Genomic DNA, 22,625 nt, shown 5'->3' with positions numbered 1-22,625 from the left:
AGTAAGTGGGTAACAATTAGAGTACACCAAGTGCGTGTTAAAACCCAATGAGTTAAAGTTTAACTCGGCTAAAATATATTAAATATCGTACAAATCCTTTCTATACTAATCTAATGTAGAACCTTACTCTCTCTATTACATTACTCTATTTATTTTTTGTTGTTTTCATATTTCATCATTAATTTTTGTATAAGATAAGTTGATTGAAGAAGTTTTATTTAATTAATAAAATTTCCTCTCTTTTTTTGTTTGTCCACCACGTCGTATATTATACGTAAGGGGGGTAAGGTAAAGGGTTTCTGATACATCTGGAAAAATAGAAACCAAGACTAGGAATTTTTAACAAACAGGATCAAGAATCATTACTCTTTCAATTACAGTGTCAGTGGTAGAAGAAAACCAGTTAGGCAAAACCAACATAATGATCAGATAGCGACTTATTACTAAACTTAAGGAATCCTCAGGCTTAAAATGTCAACTTTTGAATTAAGGGGGAGATGGTATGACAAGGTAACAAGGTATCTCATGTGTTTCTTATAGTAATAAGCGTCGAGGTAATGTTATGTTCCCAATCCTACAGTAATTCATGTACTAGGTGGTACTTATGCCTAGAAGTACTCTATTCATACCTTATGTACTATATCGTGCCTATGTTGGCATTTTACACTCCATGAATATGATTCAAGAATGAAGACCCCATCACGATAATGATCTATGCAAAAGAAGTGTTCTTTCATGTTTTGCATATCAGGTGGTGCTCATATCTAAAGCAAAAAAAACTGTATCCATGTCTCACGTATCCATCGTGTTTGTATACCCATGTCTATGTTCTAGCTTGTGAGTGCTTTCCAAATATGATGATGATTTTGTAAGGATCAGAGAGACGGTTATATGAACGTTTAAAGACAAAATGTCTGATGTAATCTGCACTTATAGCTTGAAGAAGAAGAGAAAAATGTCAAAGGTAAGTAATTTTTTGACCCTAATGATTATGCTATCCACATTCCCACGTACTCGTACCTCAGTCTATCCTTCATGCACCCCACTTATAACGGTATCGTAACAATGATGTTGGTAGGTAGTGATGAAACTAGATCAAGATGGATGCCCTGCCCACGATTCCAAGTAGCTCGTGCTTATGTTCCTCTGGCTAATGTTTTACAATCATGATAAAAGGATTCCCTTTTCTTTCACTAAGTACCTATGCCTTGTTTATATTCAAAGTGACTTTCTGCTCATGCCTTAGGTGCTCGAGGAATGAATTATTAATTCCTATAATCCCTCTCTTCATGAACCTTATTTTATAACGAGGGAGCCAACTTGCAATGATAAGAGTAAGCTATGTTGAACCATGTACCATTCCGTAAGTACATCTAAGTTTCAAACGTGATACCTTATCCGGGCCCTATGTCTCAAAGTACCCAAGAGTGAAGCCTACAATTGTACTCCATGTGTTACACCCCGGAAATTTTTCCGTACTTGTGTGATGAGTAGAACAATGAAGGGCTTGAGTGTATGATGTTTACTAAGTCGGGAATGGCTAATTGTGAATTTTTGGGAAATAAGAAGGTTGCGAAAAAATTTCAGCTCAGTGGTCGTAAAGGACACTATACGGCCCGTAAAGTGATTTACGGACCGTATAGTGCAATTGTCCTCCAGCTTTCCAAATCTCAACTTTCTGTCGATGATTGAAATGGTTAAAAACGACTTGGAGGACGTCCCGTAAACTGCTTTACGGACCGTAAACCTCAGTCGTAAATTGCCATGTCCCTCAACCAACCTCTCTGTTTTAGGAAATGATTAAAAACGATCATGGGGGACGGACCGTAAACCACAATACGGTCCGTAAATTGTGGTTTACAACCACTGTTCATCCCGACAATTTTTCATTAAAGATCAGTTTTGTGATTATTAAAAGGGCCTTAGGCTTCATTTCATTTCATTCTTCTTCCATACAACTCAAGAATGCTCTAGAACCCTCCAAATATTTCCTCCACAAGAATTCAAGAGAATCAAAGGGAACATTAAGATCAACACCACTAAACTCATGAAATCAAGTGTAAGAACACATCAAAAGATCATCTAGGTCAAGAATTTCCCAAGAAGGTGAAACTAGGGTTTGGTCCAAGTGAGGTATTGCAACTCAAGACTTGTCCAACCATCAACCAAGGTAAGTCTCATGATCAATTCATGTTGTTTGAGGCATTAGAAGGCTTAGACACTTAAAGTATACAAGGACATAGAAAATGGGTCTTGCATGGGTGAAGAGTGTCATCATGGAGTAGTGAATGGATGGGATTATGAATGTAGATGTGTTATGATTATGAATACATTATAAATGACGTATAGATCATGACATGGGTATGAGGTATGCGAATTCATGGTAATGGGCCATGAACCATGAATGTGAGTTAATTGCAAGAAAATGGTGGATTTTGCCATTTGTGCATAAATGATGATCTTTGATTGTGATATTGTGGATGTTGGGAGTTGATGTAGAATAGGGGGAAAAGTAGTATAAACAAAGGAAATGCCGCCTAGTTTTCCTTAGGAATAATGATGTGATTTCGTAATTCGTTAACTAACATGAGCCAAATTCTCTCGTGAAGGTGGTGACGTGATATTGAAGGGGAACAAGTGAACGACGACTTGGCTGAGCGATCAAGGTATGTGAGGCTAGACCCCTTTATTTCGATGGCATGAATCCCTCGACATGATCCCCTCCCTTTCCATGAGTCAAAAGATACGATATGACGTTCTTAACGTAAATGATGTTGGTCCTTGTGTACACTCACCTTATACCTTGATTCCTTAGAGGTGGGGCAGAACAATCATGTATGTCCATAATAGAATCGAGGGTACATGACCTTACGTCACCTCGATGGGATACAGCTAATCTAGAGTCCTTATGCACGTATAAGAACAAGCATATTTTTTAAATATATTACTATAAGTATTTTACTATGAGCATGTCATGATTGCATTTACACCGGGCCTAGTTGGCCGGGCAGACACCACTAGTGGGCGGCATGAGATGGTACCCCGGACGCGGGAGGCCTGGACGTGGGCTTACATTATCGATGATCACACCGTTCCGACATGGACGGGCAGCTTGCATGTCATGCATTTATGATATCATGATAAGTATGAGTAAGATAACATGCATTACTTCTCTTATGACTATCATTCAGATTCAGATGTTTTTATTGATGCTTACACTATATTATTGATGTCCTTTTTTCACTAATCATGCCTCTCATACTCAGTACAATATTCGTACTGACGTCCTTTTCTTTGGACGCTGTGTTCATGCCCACAGGTAGACAGGGAGGCGAGTTGGATCCAGATACTTAGGAGTTGTCAGCTGTTGAGAGCACTCCATTGTCCGGAGGTGTTTATGATTTCTCTTTTGGTACATATGTATGTATATATATATTTTTGGGCACGACGGAGTCTTGTTCTATCCATTGTATAGTATGTCAATAGAGGCTCATAGATGCGTAGTGTGGGTAGCATGGTCTCACATCTTTCATGTATATGTGTACTGATTATTTTGATGTACTAAACTTTTATACATACAAAAGTATTTCTATTATCATATAGATTATAATCTTCTCCATGATTTAAGTATCAATGTGATAGTAAGGCATTAATCAAGTAAGATGGGCAATAGAACGAGCGGTGCTCGGCGGCTAGCTCCGGGTACCCGTCGCGGCCCCTAGCTGGGTCGTGACACCATGAAAGTCACACTTATGCCTTATTCTTACTTCTATTCTCCTGAAATCATGTCCAACAGCCCTGGTATGCATCTTCGATGTACTCATGTAAATCTCATGTTGCTCATGCTCCTATGCATCGAGTCATTCTATCCACGTATTCACACTTTATACTATATTATTCATGTTTCCCAGTTTTCATGTTCCATGTTCCATGTTCCGTCATTCTTGTTCGATATACCTATGTCATGTCTATGCTTTTTAAACGAAGTATCCTATATGATTCATACCTATAATTCATTTTCCCTTAATCATTCATGATCCTCCCACGATAATAATCAAGATGACCAAGGTATTAATATTTATGTTTCAGAGAGAACAAAGTAAGGTTCGAAGTAAGGTACGTTCCAATTTCAAAGTAAGATCTTTCCAGGTACTCTATGGTACTCATCTCAAAAGTATTCTACGCAGATTCAACGTATTCATGTCATTCCCACGATAGAGCTTATGATATATGTTAGGATCATATTTCTGTTATATGACTCAAGACTATCTCATTCGCACCGAGTTGCGCTTATGTTCAAAGTCCAAGTAGTAATCCTACCTAATATGTCTATTATAGTGATATATGAACATCAATGATCAAACCTCTTCTAAGTGTTCGGATCCCATCTCCGCTTAGCATACATATCTCTTGTTGTAACATAACATTTATGTTTTTCAACACTGAGGTTTCATGGTATGATATCCATGTTTTCATGCATTCAGATCTCATGCCAGTTTAGTTCTCCACATCGATTAGTATTCATGTTCCATGTCATGCTCCTCACGTCCATTTAATCGTGTCATGTCTATGCTAGTGTTCAGTACTAATGTCATTCGTGCCTACGAATTCTTCGCAAACCTCGTGTATAGTATTCATGTATTCTTTCTCTTCAGTACCTATGTGTTCATGTCAGACCGGGATTCATGAAAATTATCATTCACATATTCATGTCAGTCCAGTATTCATGTTAGCCACATTCATGTTCCAATACCCTGTTATGCCATGTCATGCATGTTATGATGCCTTTTGCAGTTTCTGTTGTGCTCTGGGTAGCTGGTAGGGGATTGAGTTGTTAGGGTCAGATTTGGTCCATCAGGCTATGGAAAAATTCATGTTGATCCAAAGGCATTTGGGAACGGCTCAGAGTCTCCAGAAGTCCTATATCATTGAGAGGAGAAGTGACTTAGAGTTTCAAGTTGATGATTGGGTGTTTTTAAAGATTTCACCTAGGAAAGGTGTGAGGAGATTTTGACAAGAAAGGGAAGCTTAGTCCTAGATATATTGGACCTTACAAAATCCTGCAGAAGGTTAGTCAAGTAGCTTATAAACTTGATTGCCACAAGATTTGGCAGCTGTACACCCAGTATTTCATGTATCCATGTTGAGGAAGTGTGTGGGCGACCCTTCATTGGTTGTTCCTATTGATGCTATTACAGTTAAGGATGGTTTGACCTATAAGGAGATCCCCGTAGCCATTCTTGATCGTCAGGTTTGCAAGTTGAGAACTAAGAAAGTTGCCTCAGCTAAAGTTTTATAGAGAAGTCGGAAAGTTGAGGAGGCTACATGGGAAGCCGAAGAAGATATAAAATCCAAGTATCCGTACTTGTTTGAGGAGTCGGCAGAGAATGCTCAGGGTAACTAACTTTCATATCTATGTCATGTCCCTTACATATTCATGTCCCATGTTTCACGTTCATGTTCATATATTCAACAGTCATGTCTCATGCTTTAGTATTCATATTTCCATGTAATCATGTCATGTCATGTCAGCTCGGTCCCTATGTCTCATGTCATGTTTCCTTCACGTTCAGGTATTCAAGCCATGTCCAGCCATGTTCTTAACCATGACCCATCATTCGAGGACAAATGATCCCAAGGGGTAGATAATGTTACACCTTGTATCTTAGAACTAAGGTTATAACCGTAACGTTAAAGTTTTAGCGAAAAATTTGAAAGTTTGTACGTATTGAGAAAGTGGTTGACAAACCTACTTCGGGCACCCATAACCCCTTGATTCGTTGAGGATTTTGAAAAGGTTCCTTAATGAAAGTTGTAGTACGTAGAAATACGTTTTCAAGCATATAAGGATTAGGTCAATTGGAGTTCGGATCAAGGAGATATGATCGTCTAAAAATGGCTAATAGAGAGCTGCTTAAGATTCGGTAGAATCGACTAAGTTTTCGATACGTCCGCCTTCCAGCCCAATTACAGAAAAATGCGTTTATAATATGAGAAAACTTAAAACATGAAAGTTGTAGACCTTTGAAATGTCTTTCCAACGGTATATTGTGGAGCTCGAACGGAGATATGTGCTAGGAGTCATGCCCATTTTACTAAACATTATTGACTGAGTGTAAAAGTCGTAAGGGAGCTCGCTGAGCTCCCCCAAAAAGAGGCAAGGGCTCGCCTTGGGCCGCGCTCAACTAGGTAAGGGTCCGAAAGTGGGAAAAATTCAAGAAAATCTTCTAAGTGTAAAATGGACAAGGGAGCTCGCCGAGCTCGCCCCAAAGCGAGGCATAGGCAAGGCATAGACCACGCTCGGCGAGCTTGGGGGTCCAAAATGTCCCATATTATAAATTCAACAGTTAACTCAAAATTTCATTTATCAGACATTCCAACTTCATTCTAAACTAAGCAGTTGTTTTCCTCCTCTCCTCATCCTCCAACGTCAAAGTAGGATCGCTCTAACGATTCCTAAGTAATTCTAACATTAATTCATGAATTGTAACATGATTCTTCAACCAAAACATAGGATTTCCAAGGTAAATCCTTCCCAAGCTATTCAAAGCTAGAGTTTTGGTGTTCTTTTTAGTTCATTGGATTGGAGCATTTACAGGTATGTAGGTTTTCTATCTACGTGTGGGAACAACTCTATTCTTCTCCGCGTCACGCTCTTCCATGATTATGCTAGAGTTCACTAAACTAGAGATTTTAGCCAAATTCATGATAACCCTAAGTTCATGTATATGATTTACCATGTTTGAACAATATATTCGTTGTTGTATTCCTAATCTTCCATTTTGGTTATTGGGAATCCATCTGTAATCTATGAAAACGCATATATTACATTCCATGGGTTCCCACATGCTTACTTTCATGAATATCCTACATGTCAACACGTTTTCATGCAAATAAATTATATAATCTTTATCCATGTTATGATACAAGATATCCATGTTATAATACAAGTCATGTTTTTACGAAATTCATGGGCTTCTCAACTAACTATATCATGTTCATGTTATTGGGAGTTGCACAGATTACCGAGAAGCTTTTATACCTGAAACTACATATGCCAACGTAGGATAAGGATCGCTCTGCCCAGTAGGACGATTCCATCATATATTCCCCATTGAGGGATTTTGACCCATTCATGTCATGTTCATGTCTTGTACCCCGGCAAGGTACAAGACGGCTTAGCTGATCGAGCAGAGATCAGACGCCACGTATTAACGTGGTGGTTACATGTCGGTTATACTAATGCTCTCCCACAAATATTTTTAATCATATTATATATATGTATGTATTCATTTCTATGTTCATGACCAGGTTTCAATTTCAGTTTCAGCTCTTATCATGTTATTTCATGTGTCATGTTTATTTCATTCAGTTGTTTTACATACCAGTACATTCAATGTGCTGACGTTCCCTTTCTATTGCCCGGGGGCCTACATTTCACGATGCAGGTACAGATTTACTAGACGACGTATCTGCTCAGTAGAACTTTACACGTACCAGCTTGTTGATGAGCCCATCTTCTTCGGGGTTTAGTCATTATTTACTTTATGTTAGCTATGCATTTAAGGTATGTTGGGGGCCTTGTCCCAGTAGTTATTTAGCTGTTCAGACTTTCGTTAGATGTTTCATAAACTAGTCAGTCAGTCATGTTATGTCAGATAATCAGAGTCGTTTAGCCATCTTTGGCTCAGCATTTATGACAATACGCATTCATGTTTTAAGCAAGTATTTATATTTGATATTTTGAAATCTCATGTTTATTAAGGCTCATCATGTTTTATGTCATATTCCGCTCATGTTATGCCTCCTGATGATTCAGCAAGCCATGTGGTTCGCTCGGTAATATGCAGTAAGGCACCGAGTGCCGTGTTACGCCCATGCCATGGTTCGGGGCGTGACATGTATAATGTTTTATACTGGGTGTATGAACATAGTTATACAACATTTCTATACAAAATAAAATAAGTGTATATGTTGCACTATGTTCGCGATTTATGTTCAACTTTGGTTTAAGAATTCTTCTTTTATCAGTGTATAGGAACGAAGATCTCAATTGACTTCAAGGGAATGTTCACTAATATAAAATTTGAGATTAATTTCGAAATAACTATTGTTGGGTTTGCTTGGAAACATTATTGGGTGTTGTTCCCATCAATTGGAAACATCAAGAAGAGTTCAAAACTTATAATTTGAAGTGATTTGGAGCAGAATTTGAGTTAGATTTGAGTCAAATTTTAGAAGAGGCTCAAGAAGAAGAAGAACATGTGAAGCTCCATTGATAGGATTTATTAGTATAATCTTGTATAGTGTATATTGGTATATAAACACCTCTTCTACACTATTATACAAGATTGATACATTGTTTCATTATATTCCATCCATATCCCAATTCCATTCATTTAATATCCCTTTGGTGCCATTGATATAACAGATGTCGTTTCTACTCTTTCTCTTTCTATTTCTTTTCTATATATGGAAAGTTCAAAAATCACCATATAATAATCCAGAAATTTCAATAGAAAAGAAATAAGGGAGGTTTGTGATGATTTTTCAATGTTTTCTACTAGGTAATCTAGTATCCTTATGCATGAAAATGATCAATTCGGTCATTGTGGTCGGACTCTATTATGGATTTCTGACCACATTCTCCATAGGGCCCTTTTATCTCTTCCTTCTCCGAGCTCTGGTTATGGAAGAAGGAATCGAGAAGAAGGTATCAGCAACAACTGGTTTTATTACGGGACAACTCATGATGTTCATATCGATCTATCATGTGCCTCTGCATCTAGCACTGGGTAGGCCTCATACAATAACTGTCCTAGCTCTACCATATCTTTTGTTTCATTTCTTCTGGAACAATCACAAACACTTTTTTTTATTATGGAGCTACTACCAGAAATTCAATGCGTAATCTCAGCATTCAATGTGTATTTCAGACTAATACCAATCCAAGCCATTTCATGAATAAAATGTGACCAATTAACCAACGAAGAAAACCACTTGTTACAAATAAGATCTTGTTGTTGCATCGACAGAGATAAATGTTGACTAATCTAGTTAACATTGAACTTGGAAAATGAAATGGTTGAATAATTGAAAAATGTGTCAACTTTAGATTTACGCAACAAGTCAAAAACCGCATGTTGGTATTTTCCAAGATTACGATGGTTATTTTCATCATAAATATATACCAAATCATTGGTTAGATTGTAATAAAAACTATGTAAAAATAACGGTGTTTAGAATGAGATCGATAAGATCCATAAGATAAATATTCAAAGTTCTATGATACATTAGATACATGCTTGATTTTCTTTTTCAATCGTAAAGATATAACCCGGTGACCCTTTTTTCCCTCACCCGCGCCAAACCCGGTTGCCCTCTTAGCTAGTATATAAATGTATCATATTTAGAACTCGGAGGAGAAATGGCTCAGGGACAATCACGAGTAAGCTTGATTTATATCCTAAAGAGTCACTTCAAGGTGTATATCCAGACAAAATTGATGAAACGGAAGAAATCCGAGTGAATGGAAAGGACAAAATAAACCTCCACGCTCTTTAGCACAAGATTTTGAGTATCGCGTGTCTACCGTTTCACCACCAAGGCGTCTTTATTTGATAGGACTTCTTCCTATACCTATGAATTTCATTGGACCCAGAAATGATACATTGAAAGAATCCGTTGGGTCTTCCAATATCAATAGGTTGATTATTTCTCTCCTGTACCTTTCCAAAGGTAAAACGATCTCTGAGAGTTGTTTCCTGAATCCGAAAGAGAGTACTTGGGTTCTAACAATAACTAAAAAGTGTAGCATGCCTGAATCTAACTGGAGTTCACGTCGGTGGAGGAACTAGATCGTTTACAGGTATTTGGTGGATTTCTCACATTTTCTTCTACTTCTTCTTCTTTGTTTTTTTAATATGGTAAATTTAATGTTGAAATTGAGGTGTAATGGTGGCTAAAAGGTGTTTTCTACTGTAAATTTGTATTATCCTTATTTATACATACTTATACAATGTGGATACGTTGTTTAATTTGATATACAAGGGTATATATATTGTTTAAATTTGTATTAGTGTGTATAATGTGTATATTATTAGAAACAATTGAAGAAGTTTGGCATGTAATGGAAATGGGAATCCAAGGATTGGAAACTTTGTTTATGGTGAATAATAATGAAATTAGATATTAGAAAAAGGTAGATTTTTTTGCAGGAAAAGAAAATGGAAAACTTATATCTGTGAGGATTATGACAACTTTGTTTGTGTTTAGCTAAATTTAATTAGTGGTATACGAACGGAGACTACAAACCTCATTTTTTTAAGGGCAACTTACATAATAACTACCTTTTAACGCTTGCTTTCAATCTGTAGCTATCTTTTCACTATTTACAATTCGTAGCTATATTTAGGCAACTTCGTTGTATTTAAATGTATTTCAGTGTATTTTAATACACTGTTTACTTGTAGTCAACCTTATCTGATGTCACATGTATTTGGCTGTATTTGAATACATACAACCTTAATTTCTCTTAATACATGTGTAATCAAAATGATTATATTCCAGTGCATTTAAATACACGACGGAGCTGTGTATTTTAGTGTATTTATATATTGATCTATCCTTTTGTTTTGACTGTATTTGAATGTATTTAAGATCCGATCAGTAAGGTTGTTGCCGGACGTCGCAAGGTTGAATGTATTCGACTATATTTGAATGTAGTTACACTCAAAAAAATTACGAAATGAAAAACACAGTCAAATCGCCGGCAAAAATACAATATACATTGTATTTAAAAAGCAAGAATACAACCAAAACCGATCTGGTTTCCGACGAAATACAAAATGCCATTGTATTTACACTAAAAAATTGAAGAAATACACAAAATACCACTACGTATACAAGCACCAATGGATCCAAAAAACATCAACAAGTAATCATAGGCATTAGCAAAAGAAGAACAGCTTCAACAATGGAACTTTCTTTATAGGCTTTTTCCTTTCCTCTGTATCTTTCTGCTTCATTTTTGAAACACCAGAAGCCATGGGTGGGGCTGGACATTAGTTGAGTTTGGAACGGAAAGAATAGATGACGTGAAAGGCGTATCTAGCCGAAAAATAGTGTGGTGATGCCAGAAAAACAGTGTCACAGTGTTGTGTGTTCTCAGATTTGATGGTGTCTCAGATCTGGCGATGTCGCCGTAGTGCTTTACATGGTGACCGACGAAGATGACCCGCAGCGATGGAGTTCCGGCAGTGGGGCGGCAACGGTTGTATTAGTGAATAGGAAGGAGAGCGAGTTTTTTAGGGTTGGAGAAGATGAAAAATCTGAAATGTGTAGTGAGGGAGAATAGAGTGAGGTCTATGTATTTGGTATATCTACCAATGGTAATATAGAAAATTAATTTAGCTACTAAATATAAATAAATTACTCCCTCTGTCCCAATTTATGTGACACTTTTCGCTTCTCGAGATTCAAACTATATGAACTTTAACCAACATTTTAAAATGTATTTTTTCACCAAATTGATATGAAAAAAGTTGCAACTTATAGTACTTTTCATGTAGTTATCAAATGCATAAATTTTAATCTTAAAATATTGAGTTAATCTAATCCAATTTAGCTTTAAAGTTTGGTCAAATTGACTCTCGAAAAATGAAAAGTACCACATAAATTGGGACGGAAGGAGTAAAATGTCACGCCCCGAACCATGGCCTGGACAAAACACGGCACTCGGTGCCTGACTGCATGTGACCGAGCGAACCACATGACTTGCTGAATCATCATGATGCATAACATAAGCGGAATATAACGTGAATGCATGATGAGCCTTTATAAAACATGGTAAGTCATAATACTTAATAAAATACTTGTTTAAACATAAGTGAGCCAAAATGGCTATACGACTCCAAATGTCTGACATGACATAACTGACTTGTCTAGTCTATGAAACCTCTATCATGAGTCTGACTGGAAAACATACTTACTGGGACAAGGCCCCCAGCATACCTTTAGATTCATAATTAATCATAAAATAAAAGTTGACTAAACCCCGAATGAGATGGGGCTCACCAATAAGCTGATACGAATGTTGTCCTACTGAGCAGATGTGTCGTCCTGTATATCAGTACCTGCATCGTGAAATGCAAGCTCCCGGGCAATAAAAAGGAGACGTCAGCATATTGAATGTACTGGTACGTAAAGCAACCGAGAGAAACAACATGGGACATAGAACAACATGATAAGAACTGAAACTGAAAACTTGGACATGAACATGTGCATGAGCATGAGTATATATATATTTATAACATGAGTAAAACATGATAAGTAGGGAGAGCATTTCATAAACCGACACATGATATCACCACGTGGATATGTGGAGTCTGGTACCTCGCCGGACCAGCAGAGCCCCTATACCTTGCCAGGGTATAAGGTAATAACGTACCTGATGGAACCATTCAGTGTGAAATTAAGGTATCGTCCTAACTGGGCGGAGCGATCCTTGTCCTATGGTGGCTACATAGTTTCAGGCTATCTGAGCCTTCTCGGTAATTCGTGCAACTCCCAAAAACATGAACATAATATAGTTGGCTAAGAAGCCCATGAATTTCGTGAATTTACTTGTACTTGTCTTGAAATCATGATTTCACGAAATAACTTGTAAACATGGTTTCATGAGATAGCTCGTAAACATGTTCTTGACTTATGAGTAATACAATAGTTCAAAATCATATATTTGTAGTTGACTTGAAAACATGTTTATAATTTGCAAAATAACTCATGCAGTTTCATATGAACATAATGAGAACACATGAGGAAGAATTCATATTTCATGGATTAAGCTAGGATTCCTAATGTCCGTAATGGAAAGTTAGGAACACAATAACGAACATATATACGGAATTCATGTACATACATACATAATTACGGGCTACCAATATGTTGGGTTTAATGTCCTAGGATTTGAACTTCATAGATTTTACGAAACGGATCATGGGGAAGAACGTAGAGATTCCCACATGTGGATGGAAGTTCTACATACCTTAACTTCCCGCTTTTGAGCGTATCACAATGTCCTTCAATCCCTTCAACTTCAATCTATAGCAATACAAGCCATAGGGATTCTATATTAGCAACAATATCCATTTTTCGTTCATCTAAGCATTTTATCAAACATTTAGTGGGCATGAAGCTCTATAACCCTCATTAATGGTGTTTTCTTCACCCAATCCCCATTCTATTAATTCTAGCTAATTCTACAATCTCAATTAGATGTAATTAACATCATTCTTCTTCAACCATATGAATACAACAATCTCAAGTCAACAATCCAACAACTCTAGCATAGTTCATATAATTCTCTTCATCCAACCCAATTATTATTCTCCTAAGAATTCATCAATTCACAATCATAAATGATTAGGGAGTAGAAACATTACCTTTCAAGAGTAGAAATCACGAAATCAACACCCCCAAGTTCGATCCTTAGCTTAGAATGACGGCAACAACTTGTACTACACTTTATCCTTCACGAGCTTCGGGATTCGAGGCCTTAAACTTGGTTGATTCTGTACTTTCTCTCTCTAGCTCTCCTCTCTCTCTCACTTTCTCTCTCTAAAAATCTGAAATTTTTGGATATGGAGGCTGCTAGGGTTTTCATTTTCCTTAAATACTAAGGGGAAATGGGTTTGACCCAACTTGAAAACGGGTTGGGACCTTTCTGTCTTATAACATCCATATCTCCCTATCCCGATGTCTCCTATGAACCCACAACCTATGGTTGGAAAGGTGTTTCAATTATATACAATTTTCATTCTTTGAGTTTTCCCAAATTCCCAATTTATGATAGGGTTATGTCTTCCCGAAGTCAGGTGACCCGAAACGTACATACGGACCAAGATACGGTCACTGTTACGGTCCCGTAACACAAAGGACGGACCGTAACTTGGTACCGTAACTTGGTGAAAATTTCCAGTGAGGTTATGGAAATTTCTGGTGTGTTACGGTCCACTGTTACGGCCCGTAACACGAAGTACGGCCCGTAACGTCACCGTTACGCTGGCAGAATTTCCAGCGAGCAGGCTTCAGTAAAATGGGCATAACTCTTTGTACAGATGTCCGTTTGACCCCTGTAAGATACCGTTGGAAATATATTTCAAAGGGCTACAACTTTCATCAAGGAAGTTTTCTCAAATTCCCAACTTATTTTCATGAAATTTGACTGGAAGGCAGACGTATCGAAAACTTAGCCGATTCTATAGGATTTCAAGTGCCTTACTATTAGCCATATTGAGACGATCATATCTCCTTGCTCCGATCTCTGATTGGATTGGTCTTTACATCGTTAGAAAGGTATTTCTACATACTACAACCTCATTGGGGTTAATTTCCTAAATTCCAAACTGATCAAGGAGTTATCGCAGCTCAACAGGTGAGAGACGTCTCCTTAGGGAGGACAAAAGGGTGGAGGTCACGGGTTCGAGGCGCTGCAGCATGCTATCTCGAATTGTCTGTGGTCTTTGCTCATACAATACCAGAGTATGTCATGACTAGTCAGCAGGGCGCAGATGCCACAGCAGTCAGTTATGGGGTCAGATACCCAGAGGTTCACAGTATGGTTAGCGCCCAGTTGTGGGTCCTCACAAAAAAGACGCCTTTTTTTGTGAGGACCCACAACTGGGCGCTAACCATACTGTGAACCCTTGTGCCAGCTGGGCGCTAACCATACTGTGAACCCTTGTGCCAGCTGGGCGCTAACCATACTGGACACCATGAACATACATGTGTACATGACATGACATGACATACTGAGGTATTGTATGAGCAGGTGCCAACAGACAGTTCGCACACTCTGCAGAGCTTCGAACCCGTGACCTCCCCTCTTTTGTTCTCCCAAAGGAGACGACTTTCACCAATTGAGCTGCACGTAACACAAAGGACAGACCGTAACTTGGTGAAAATTTCCAGTGAGGTTCTAGAAATTTTTAGTGTGTTACGGTCCACTGTTACGGCCCGTAACACGAAGTACGGCCCGTAACGTCACCGTTACGCTGGCAGAATTTCCAGCGAGCAGGCTTCAGTAAAATGGGTATAACTCTTTGTACAGATGTCCGTTTGACCCCCGTAAGATACCGTTGGAAAGATATTTCATAGGGCTACAACTTTCATCAAGGAAGTGTTCTCAAATTACCAACGGATTTTCATAAACTTTGACTGGAAGGAAGACGTATCGAAAACTTAGCCGATTCTATAGGATTTCAAGTGCCTTACTATTAGCCATATTGAGACGATCATATCTCCTTGCTCCGATCTCTGATTGGATTGGTCTTTACATCGTTAGAAAGGTATTTCTACATACTACAACCTCATTGGGGTTAATTTCCCAAATTCCAAACCGATCAAGGAGTTATCGCCGCCCGAAATAGGCCTATCAACCATTTTCGCAAAACGTTCAAACCTTCAGTGTTTCCACTAGAACTCTAATGATATGAGCTTAAACTTAGTTCCAAGATGCGGGGTGTTACATAAAATATAGTTATTATTAATAATTACCTCTTAGAAGAAGCTACACCAAGTGATTTGCCCTTTTTAAAAATTTGTCCCTAATGTATTAGGGCTATTGATTCTTTTTTTTTTTTTTGCGCGGATTGTCCTTCAAAGGCACTGGTCTTTAATTTTGCCCCTCAAATTGGTGGTCTTTAATTTCTACCCTTCGCCTAATATCCCGAAGTTCAAGCCGATCCTCGGCTCAGTCGAAAAAAAAAATTCGCAAGGTAGTGGGTCGTAGCAAAATTAAGTCTATTCGTGAAAAAGCTAAGCATTAAGGCAGAGGTTTGCCTTAAGGCAAACTTTTACCTAAAATTAAGCCTTAAGGCAAACCTCTGCTTTAAGGCCTAACTTTTGCCCCAAATTAGGCCTATTCGGGCAAAAGTTAGGCCTTAAGGTCTAGGTTTTCAAAATTTCAGCTAAGTGAAAAAAAAAATTGCCTTGAGGCAGAGGTTTGCCTGAAGGCAAAACTCTGCACTCTACCTTAACTTTGACGGTAAAACTCTGTCTTGCGAATCCAAACTTTACCTTGTGACTTTTTTAAAAATTTTTGACTGAGCGGGGATTCGAACCCGGAACCAAAGGGCTTTTAGCAAAGGACAAAAATTAAAGACCACCAATTTGAGTAAAGACCACCCCCGAATAAGGGCAATCGTGCAAATTTCCCCTATAGATTTGCAATGTTAAATTTGGATCATTATGTGGCAACATATATTTATGGGTTGTATTATGATGAAATTACCCCTAAATTCTATTTTTAGAACTTTTTAACGCATAAAGGTAGACACTGTCATTTCTTTTTCAGACAACCGTACTCTACTCTAAAAGTTCCCGTTGTTGAAGAACCAACGTATAAGTTGTGGCTAAGGGTGAAATGCATTATGAGAGATGTTGAAAGGGGTTGGTTGCCCTGTTATCACGGGGCAAGTATGTTTTCGTTGTGATTCATCTTCATATTTTTCGTGAGCTATCTCATGTCAGTTAGAGCAAACCCAGCGAACTTACTTGGTTAAAAGCCTCCATTTTCACCCCCTTAATCAAGACTTTATCTTCAATTTCCTAATAAAGACATCAGCACGACATTGTAGTAATATAATATTAAGGATAGTATTAGGGTATGGGGCAAACTAGTTCACCTGTTTACTTGTTTTGGTGTTTCGATTCGAAATATGGCCTTTCAGTATGCAATATGTAAACTTTGAACATGGAAAGAGCCATTTGAAAGCAAGAAAATTACTACAAATAACCTACTTTTGTAAGTGAACTCAACATGAAATTACCGGTACTTGAAAAGATTCTCTAACAAAGCAGAACTCCTGCATCTTTCTCGGAACATAAGTACATTCAATCTGTCAAAATTGACGCCTTGCGTCAGCTGGATTATTAGTATAGAACTCATAATTCTATCAGAGAGGTCGGCTTCTCAGTAAACAAATGACTACGGGATACCTACTGAAACAAAATATGTGGAACTTTTCCATCAAATGCTAAACCTTTATACTACGACACATTGAACCACTGATCAATAGGGAACAACTTAAGGTTACAAAAAGTAACGTCTGCTTCTTGATTCACAAGCGCCTGATGCAGAAATGTCCTGCTTGAGGACTCAAGCGGTTTTAACTTTCCGTGATGGGGGACAATGGAATAGACTAATAAGATTGTCAAGACCCTGTCGAACAATACCATCAGATTGGTTAGATGAGCTCACACTTTCTTTTCTTTGTGTTTATATTTAATCAAGGACATTTTAGTCTCAGTTTGGTATAAATTGGTAGTGTTTGGTTACGGTAGAATTTGTAAACCAAAATAAGGGAATCGGGATTGTAAACCAGAAGACATACCCTGCTGGTGATAAAAAGAAAACTGAAAAGTGTAATCAAGTATGATCCTAGAACCAACAACAAAAGCAGATCGAATGTCACACTGGCAACCTGCAAAGAGAACATTTTAAGCAGTTAATTGCACAAGTAAATAAATGGAAAAAGATTTAACAGCATATAATTAACAAGCAAATGCAGTTGACAACATGACTATAAATATTGGTTTAAAACAAAAGTAATGGGCCACTCAAGCTTAAATCAACAAGCACTGAAAGAGGAAAACTTAGGTCTGAATGTTGAAATCACAGTGGTCAGAGATACTTTTTTTTTTCTGCTGAAAATAAGTGGTCGGAAATTCTCATATTCATCACCCCATGAGACATGGTATGACCCCTTTTGTCCATACAATAAATTCTTCACGTCTGAAAATATAGAGTGAACTATGCGAACATGTGTGTACTACTGTAACTACTATCATCTGCAAATATGATTATGCTTTTCTGCTCCTGGCTATAAATGTGTCTCTGTGTATGAAGAAATTTGTTAAACACACGCTTGCAAAACCATTGTAGTCTGCATGAAACAAATGCTTGAAACAAGTCCGATCACATAAAAGGATGTCTACCATAATTTGAGTCTCACCAAGCTGCAGAATATAGGAGAAAGAAAGCATATACAAAAAACACTTTGATTATCTAAAACTCTGAACCAACTGATCAATCACCGATTCTTCAGAAGTAGTTCGGTACAGCAAAATTATTTGTTCGCTATAACAAAAGACAGGCAAAACAAAATCCTACATATACAAATGCAAATGGGCTCTGACATACAGTCCCCCACCCCAAAGAACAAATACTACAGAAGATGCATCCATATTTCCCTAACCATAATTTGTCACTTACACTTGGGACTAAGCAATGTAATGAGGAAAATAAATAAATCTTTCATAAAATCATTCTCGAGAAATCTCAAATAGTATACTGACACTCTGACATAACAACTCAAAATTCAATCCTTTTCTTATAAGGTAAATAATACTCCCTCGGTTTAAAATAAAAAAGGGTAAATAATACTCCCTCCGTCCCAATTTATGTGACCCTCTTTCCTCTTTTTTTTTTTTTTTTTGAGTTCCGAAAAGAATAAAATATTTAACAATTTCACTTTAAACTTCTCATTTTATCCTTAATAAGATGATTAATAGCCACACAAATATTTATAACTTATTGTAGATAAGTTTCAAAAGTCTGTCTTTCATTCTTAAACTACCTATCTACTCCAACTATTGCACCACACAAATCGGCACGGAGGGAGCATTATTAATGATGGGGTACCCCCGTATAAAAGCCGCTACTCAAAATTCAATCGTGTTGCAAATTAATTAATTAAAGGAAAGGATGCACAGAACTAGCAGTAAATAATACTCATGAAGCAGCAGGAATTTCAAGAGTTCTTTTTTTTTTTTTGAGAGAGAGAGAGAAAATGTTATTGTGAATTTCCAGAGTATTTAGTCCTGATCTTAATAGTAGACTTGGGAAGGAATGTCGAAGAAGATCAATTTTGGGATTATTCTTTATTAAATCATAAACCAGCCAATTATGATTTAAATTGATTTTATTAGATATATGCTCACTCAGCTAGCATATCATCAGGAGATTCCCCAAACCACAAGGAAAACTGAGACTACAAACACTATCTGCCATAGTCCCAGCAAAATGATATAACAACATACCCAATGAAATCCCACGATGTAGGGTCTGGGGAGGGTAAAGTGTACGCAAACCTTACCCCTACCTTGGAAGGTAGGGAGGCCGTTTCCAAAAAACTCTCGGCTCAAGAGAAAGCATGGCAAATAAAGGTCAGACAAGGACAAGCAATTTAAAACAGTATGCAAATGAAAATAATGAAAACGAAAAAGCCATGATAAAAAAAAAGTTATGCTTTTGGTGTTGAAAAGAATATGTAGCTTCATTGAAAAACTACTTGATTGAGAATAAACTAGGTCTCAAAAGGAGCAGGCATGACAAGACCTATAAGAGGCCAAAAAGCACTAGTCTTCCTTTCTAGGTTCACTGTTCTGCTGTCATTATTTATTTCTCATATAGAAAACAATGTCATCATTGGAAGTTTAAGGTTTTATCAATTCATGAAATCAGCAGTGCAATGTCTTAGACAATAATTTTGTAGTCCAGGGGCGAAGAAGTAGGCTATAGTCCTTACTGCTAGACTTTCAGCAACAAGTTTGACACTTCGAATGATTGAGGCTTCACTGGTAAACTGTCTACTGATACGCTCAAATTACACCTCTTAATGGTATAACGCAGACGTTGTCAAATATAGTAACCCAACAAGGTTGGGGTCGAATCCCACAGAGAACAATATGTAGGCGATTTAAGCAGATTAGGAATTATCACTAACAATAGCTATGCCCGAACGCATCAATGGTGGTTTTTGATAAGGTTTTGATAAAATATGGAAATATAAATTCTAATCTAGAAAGCAAGTAAATTGATCAATGGCAACAAGAATGGAATAAAGGAAACTACTTCTCGAGTAACGATCCAATCTATTTCACGAATTATAATTAATAGCAAGTTTAAGTTATTTAGCCTCGGATAATGACTCTAAATTAACTTCTTCCGAAGATTAACTAGACTACCCAATTGAAGATCCCTCAAGCAATTAGGAGCATTAAGAACACCCGAATATGGCTACAATTGGTATTGCCTATTCCTGGGTCAATTTCCATTAGATGAGGGTTAACGCCCCAAATTTATGTTAATTATTCTATCCCAACTCCGTTCTTCCTCTTCCGAGTTTCAAACAAAGTAAATGGGCGAGTTCAAAGGGTAGCTAACCCATTGAAAACATTCATGAACAAGAATAATTAAAATAGCAAAAACTTACTTGATTAAGAACAATGCAAATGAATAAATAAGCACAACAAGAGTGTCAATCTTAATTGTCACCAAGAGATTTCCATCAACAAGGATTAAAAAGAAGAAAGAACAATTTGTGTAGGAACCCTAGCTTCCAACTTGTGGGAGCTGCCAAAGATACTGATGTTTTGCCCTCATTTTCTATTTATAGGAACTGGAATGGAAGAAATCGTCAAATCCCAGGTTCTGGTTGAAAATTGCCGAAAATCCTTCAACGCGATCGCGCCATGTGTCTGCGCGATCGCGTGGATGACGTCAGCTCCACTCGGTTCCTTCAGCGCGATCGCGTGCATTTTCAGCGCGAACGCGTGGATTTAAATTCGCGCGTGTGCGCGATCGCGTGGACTTGAAGCGCGAACGCGTATAGTTAATATCGCGCGTGGGCGCGATCGCGCAGAGTATTTTTCCACAAATTTTTCCAGAACCTCCAGTTGTTTCCAGTGATCAACGTTTTGTGCTCTGTTTTGCTTGTTTTCCACACTTAGGCTCTAGGGACCTTGTATTACCTGAAACATGACAAAAACTACGTAAAATGACATAGACTTGCTTAAAAACAAGTAAAACTTATAGTTAAAAAGCATCGATTGTGGCGTAAAATCACGCCACATCATCTACACAGGAAACCAGGAGTTCAACAAATGGCCGTCAGAAGTTTAATAAATAGTACAAAGAGATATTATTAGGATATAGACCACAACCTTTCTTGATCTAAAAAAAGAGAGAGAGAAAAAAGGAAAAAGAGGAGCTAACCACTACCTGTTATTAGCCGGACCCCCGTGCTTTCCAGTAATTCAGGTGCTGCAGAAAGTTCAGAAAGTGTTGCTGCAGTGACTCTCAACCTTGAAAATTGTTCATGCTCCCAGGCTACTACAGCGTTTAGTAGCTTTAGCACAGTAAAAAGACTAAATGCATACAAAGACAATTAAATAAGTAAAGATAGGTATATCTGATTGCTTTAGCAAACATTAAGAATAAGCAAATTTAACAGGAAGAGCATTGAGGTTTAAGTGGGAGGTGTAATTTCTAGTCTACAGAACATGACTGTCACATAGTAGTCAATAAAATAGCTTAGAACAAGCTCTCCAACTGGTTACACAACAAAAACTGAAACTGTCAAAAACTTCTATGCAAATTACATCACTGAGGGCTTAAATTCTATCCATGACAAAGTTACAGATTAATGATGTATAAAAATCATAAACGCATTTCTAGTTACTAAGTGACAAGGAAACATGACAAAAGACTTCCATTTCCTCAACTTCATGCAACATTCTTCATCCAAATCCAAAGACTTCCGAGGCAAGTGACAATTGTACACAAAAAGGTAACATCAATAGTTTGACAACCACGAACTGGAATTTCAAACTATCCTATGTAAGTCCCATAAAATCTAATAAGAAGTGACAACAATCTATAGCTTAAAGGATTGACGGAAAAACCATTGATGGAGTATACGAAAAAGGTACAACCTTAGCTATCTATGATATTATTACCTCCGTATCATAACAGATGATCTACCATGTGCATCAATTTAAGCAGTAGTTAGTTGAAAGATGTCAAATCAAATTTTGAATTACTAAATGTAGTATTAGTTTAAATTAATTTATTCTAATAAAGGCATATGCACTGTTGGAGCGAGCTAAACTCGTTATTTAAATAAACACAGATCAAGTGTATGACAAGCATTCCAGAACTAACATTTTAGGCAATTAAGTCAAATCAATAATCCTAAAACAAACATCAATTCAAGAATTATAGTAAATCCTCCTGTTCCTATTATTTTAAGGAAAAAACAAGAGAAAGAAAGAAGGTGAGCTGGAACCTGAATATTTACAATGTTGGCAGAAGCAATTCTCTTAGGATCTGAGGCAGCAACAACAAGGTTATAGCTGTAGACATGTTGTCACGCCCCGAACCATGGCCTGGACGTAACACGGCACTCGGTGCCTGACTACATGTGACCGAGCGAACCACGTGACTTGCTGAATCATCATGATGCATAACATAAGCGGAATATAACGTGAATGCATGATGAGCCCTTATAACACGTAATAAGTCATAATACTTAATAAAGTACTTGTTTAAACATGAATGAGCCAAATGTCTATGCGACTCCGATTGTCTGACTTGACATAACTGTTTGTTCTAGTCTATGAAACCTCTATCATGAGTCTGACTGAAAAAACATACTTGGTGGGACAAGGCCCCCAGCATACCTTTAGATGCAAAACTAAATAGAGAAATACAATTTTTAAACCCCGAATGAGATGGGGCTCACCAATAAGCTGGTACGAACAAATCCTAATGATCAGAAGCG

General features: G+C 37.6%; 1 protein-coding gene across 1 annotated transcript in view; it reads right to left on the bottom strand.

Annotated features, from left to right (window-relative positions):
* LOC132639894 (receptor-like protein EIX2) overlaps positions 1-22,625 on the bottom strand; it is a 38,053-nt gene that overhangs the window by 8,069 nt on the left and 7,359 nt on the right. Inside the window, exons 4-5 of the mRNA XM_060356279.1 lie at positions 21,065-21,210; positions 17,394-17,483 (exon numbers count right to left, since the gene is read on the bottom strand). Coding sequence (XP_060212262.1) covers positions 17,394-17,483; positions 21,065-21,210 — 236 coding nt within the window. The remainder of the gene's footprint in view (positions 1-17,393; positions 17,484-21,064; positions 21,211-22,625) is intronic.

The sequence above is a fragment of the Lycium barbarum genome, chromosome 5 (genome assembly GCF_019175385.1).
Source record: "Lycium barbarum isolate Lr01 chromosome 5, ASM1917538v2, whole genome shotgun sequence".
Classification (NCBI taxonomy): domain Eukaryota; kingdom Viridiplantae; phylum Streptophyta; class Magnoliopsida; order Solanales; family Solanaceae; genus Lycium; species Lycium barbarum.
Note: the sequence above shows the minus strand (reverse complement) of the source record. Positions and strands in the feature narration are given on the sequence as shown.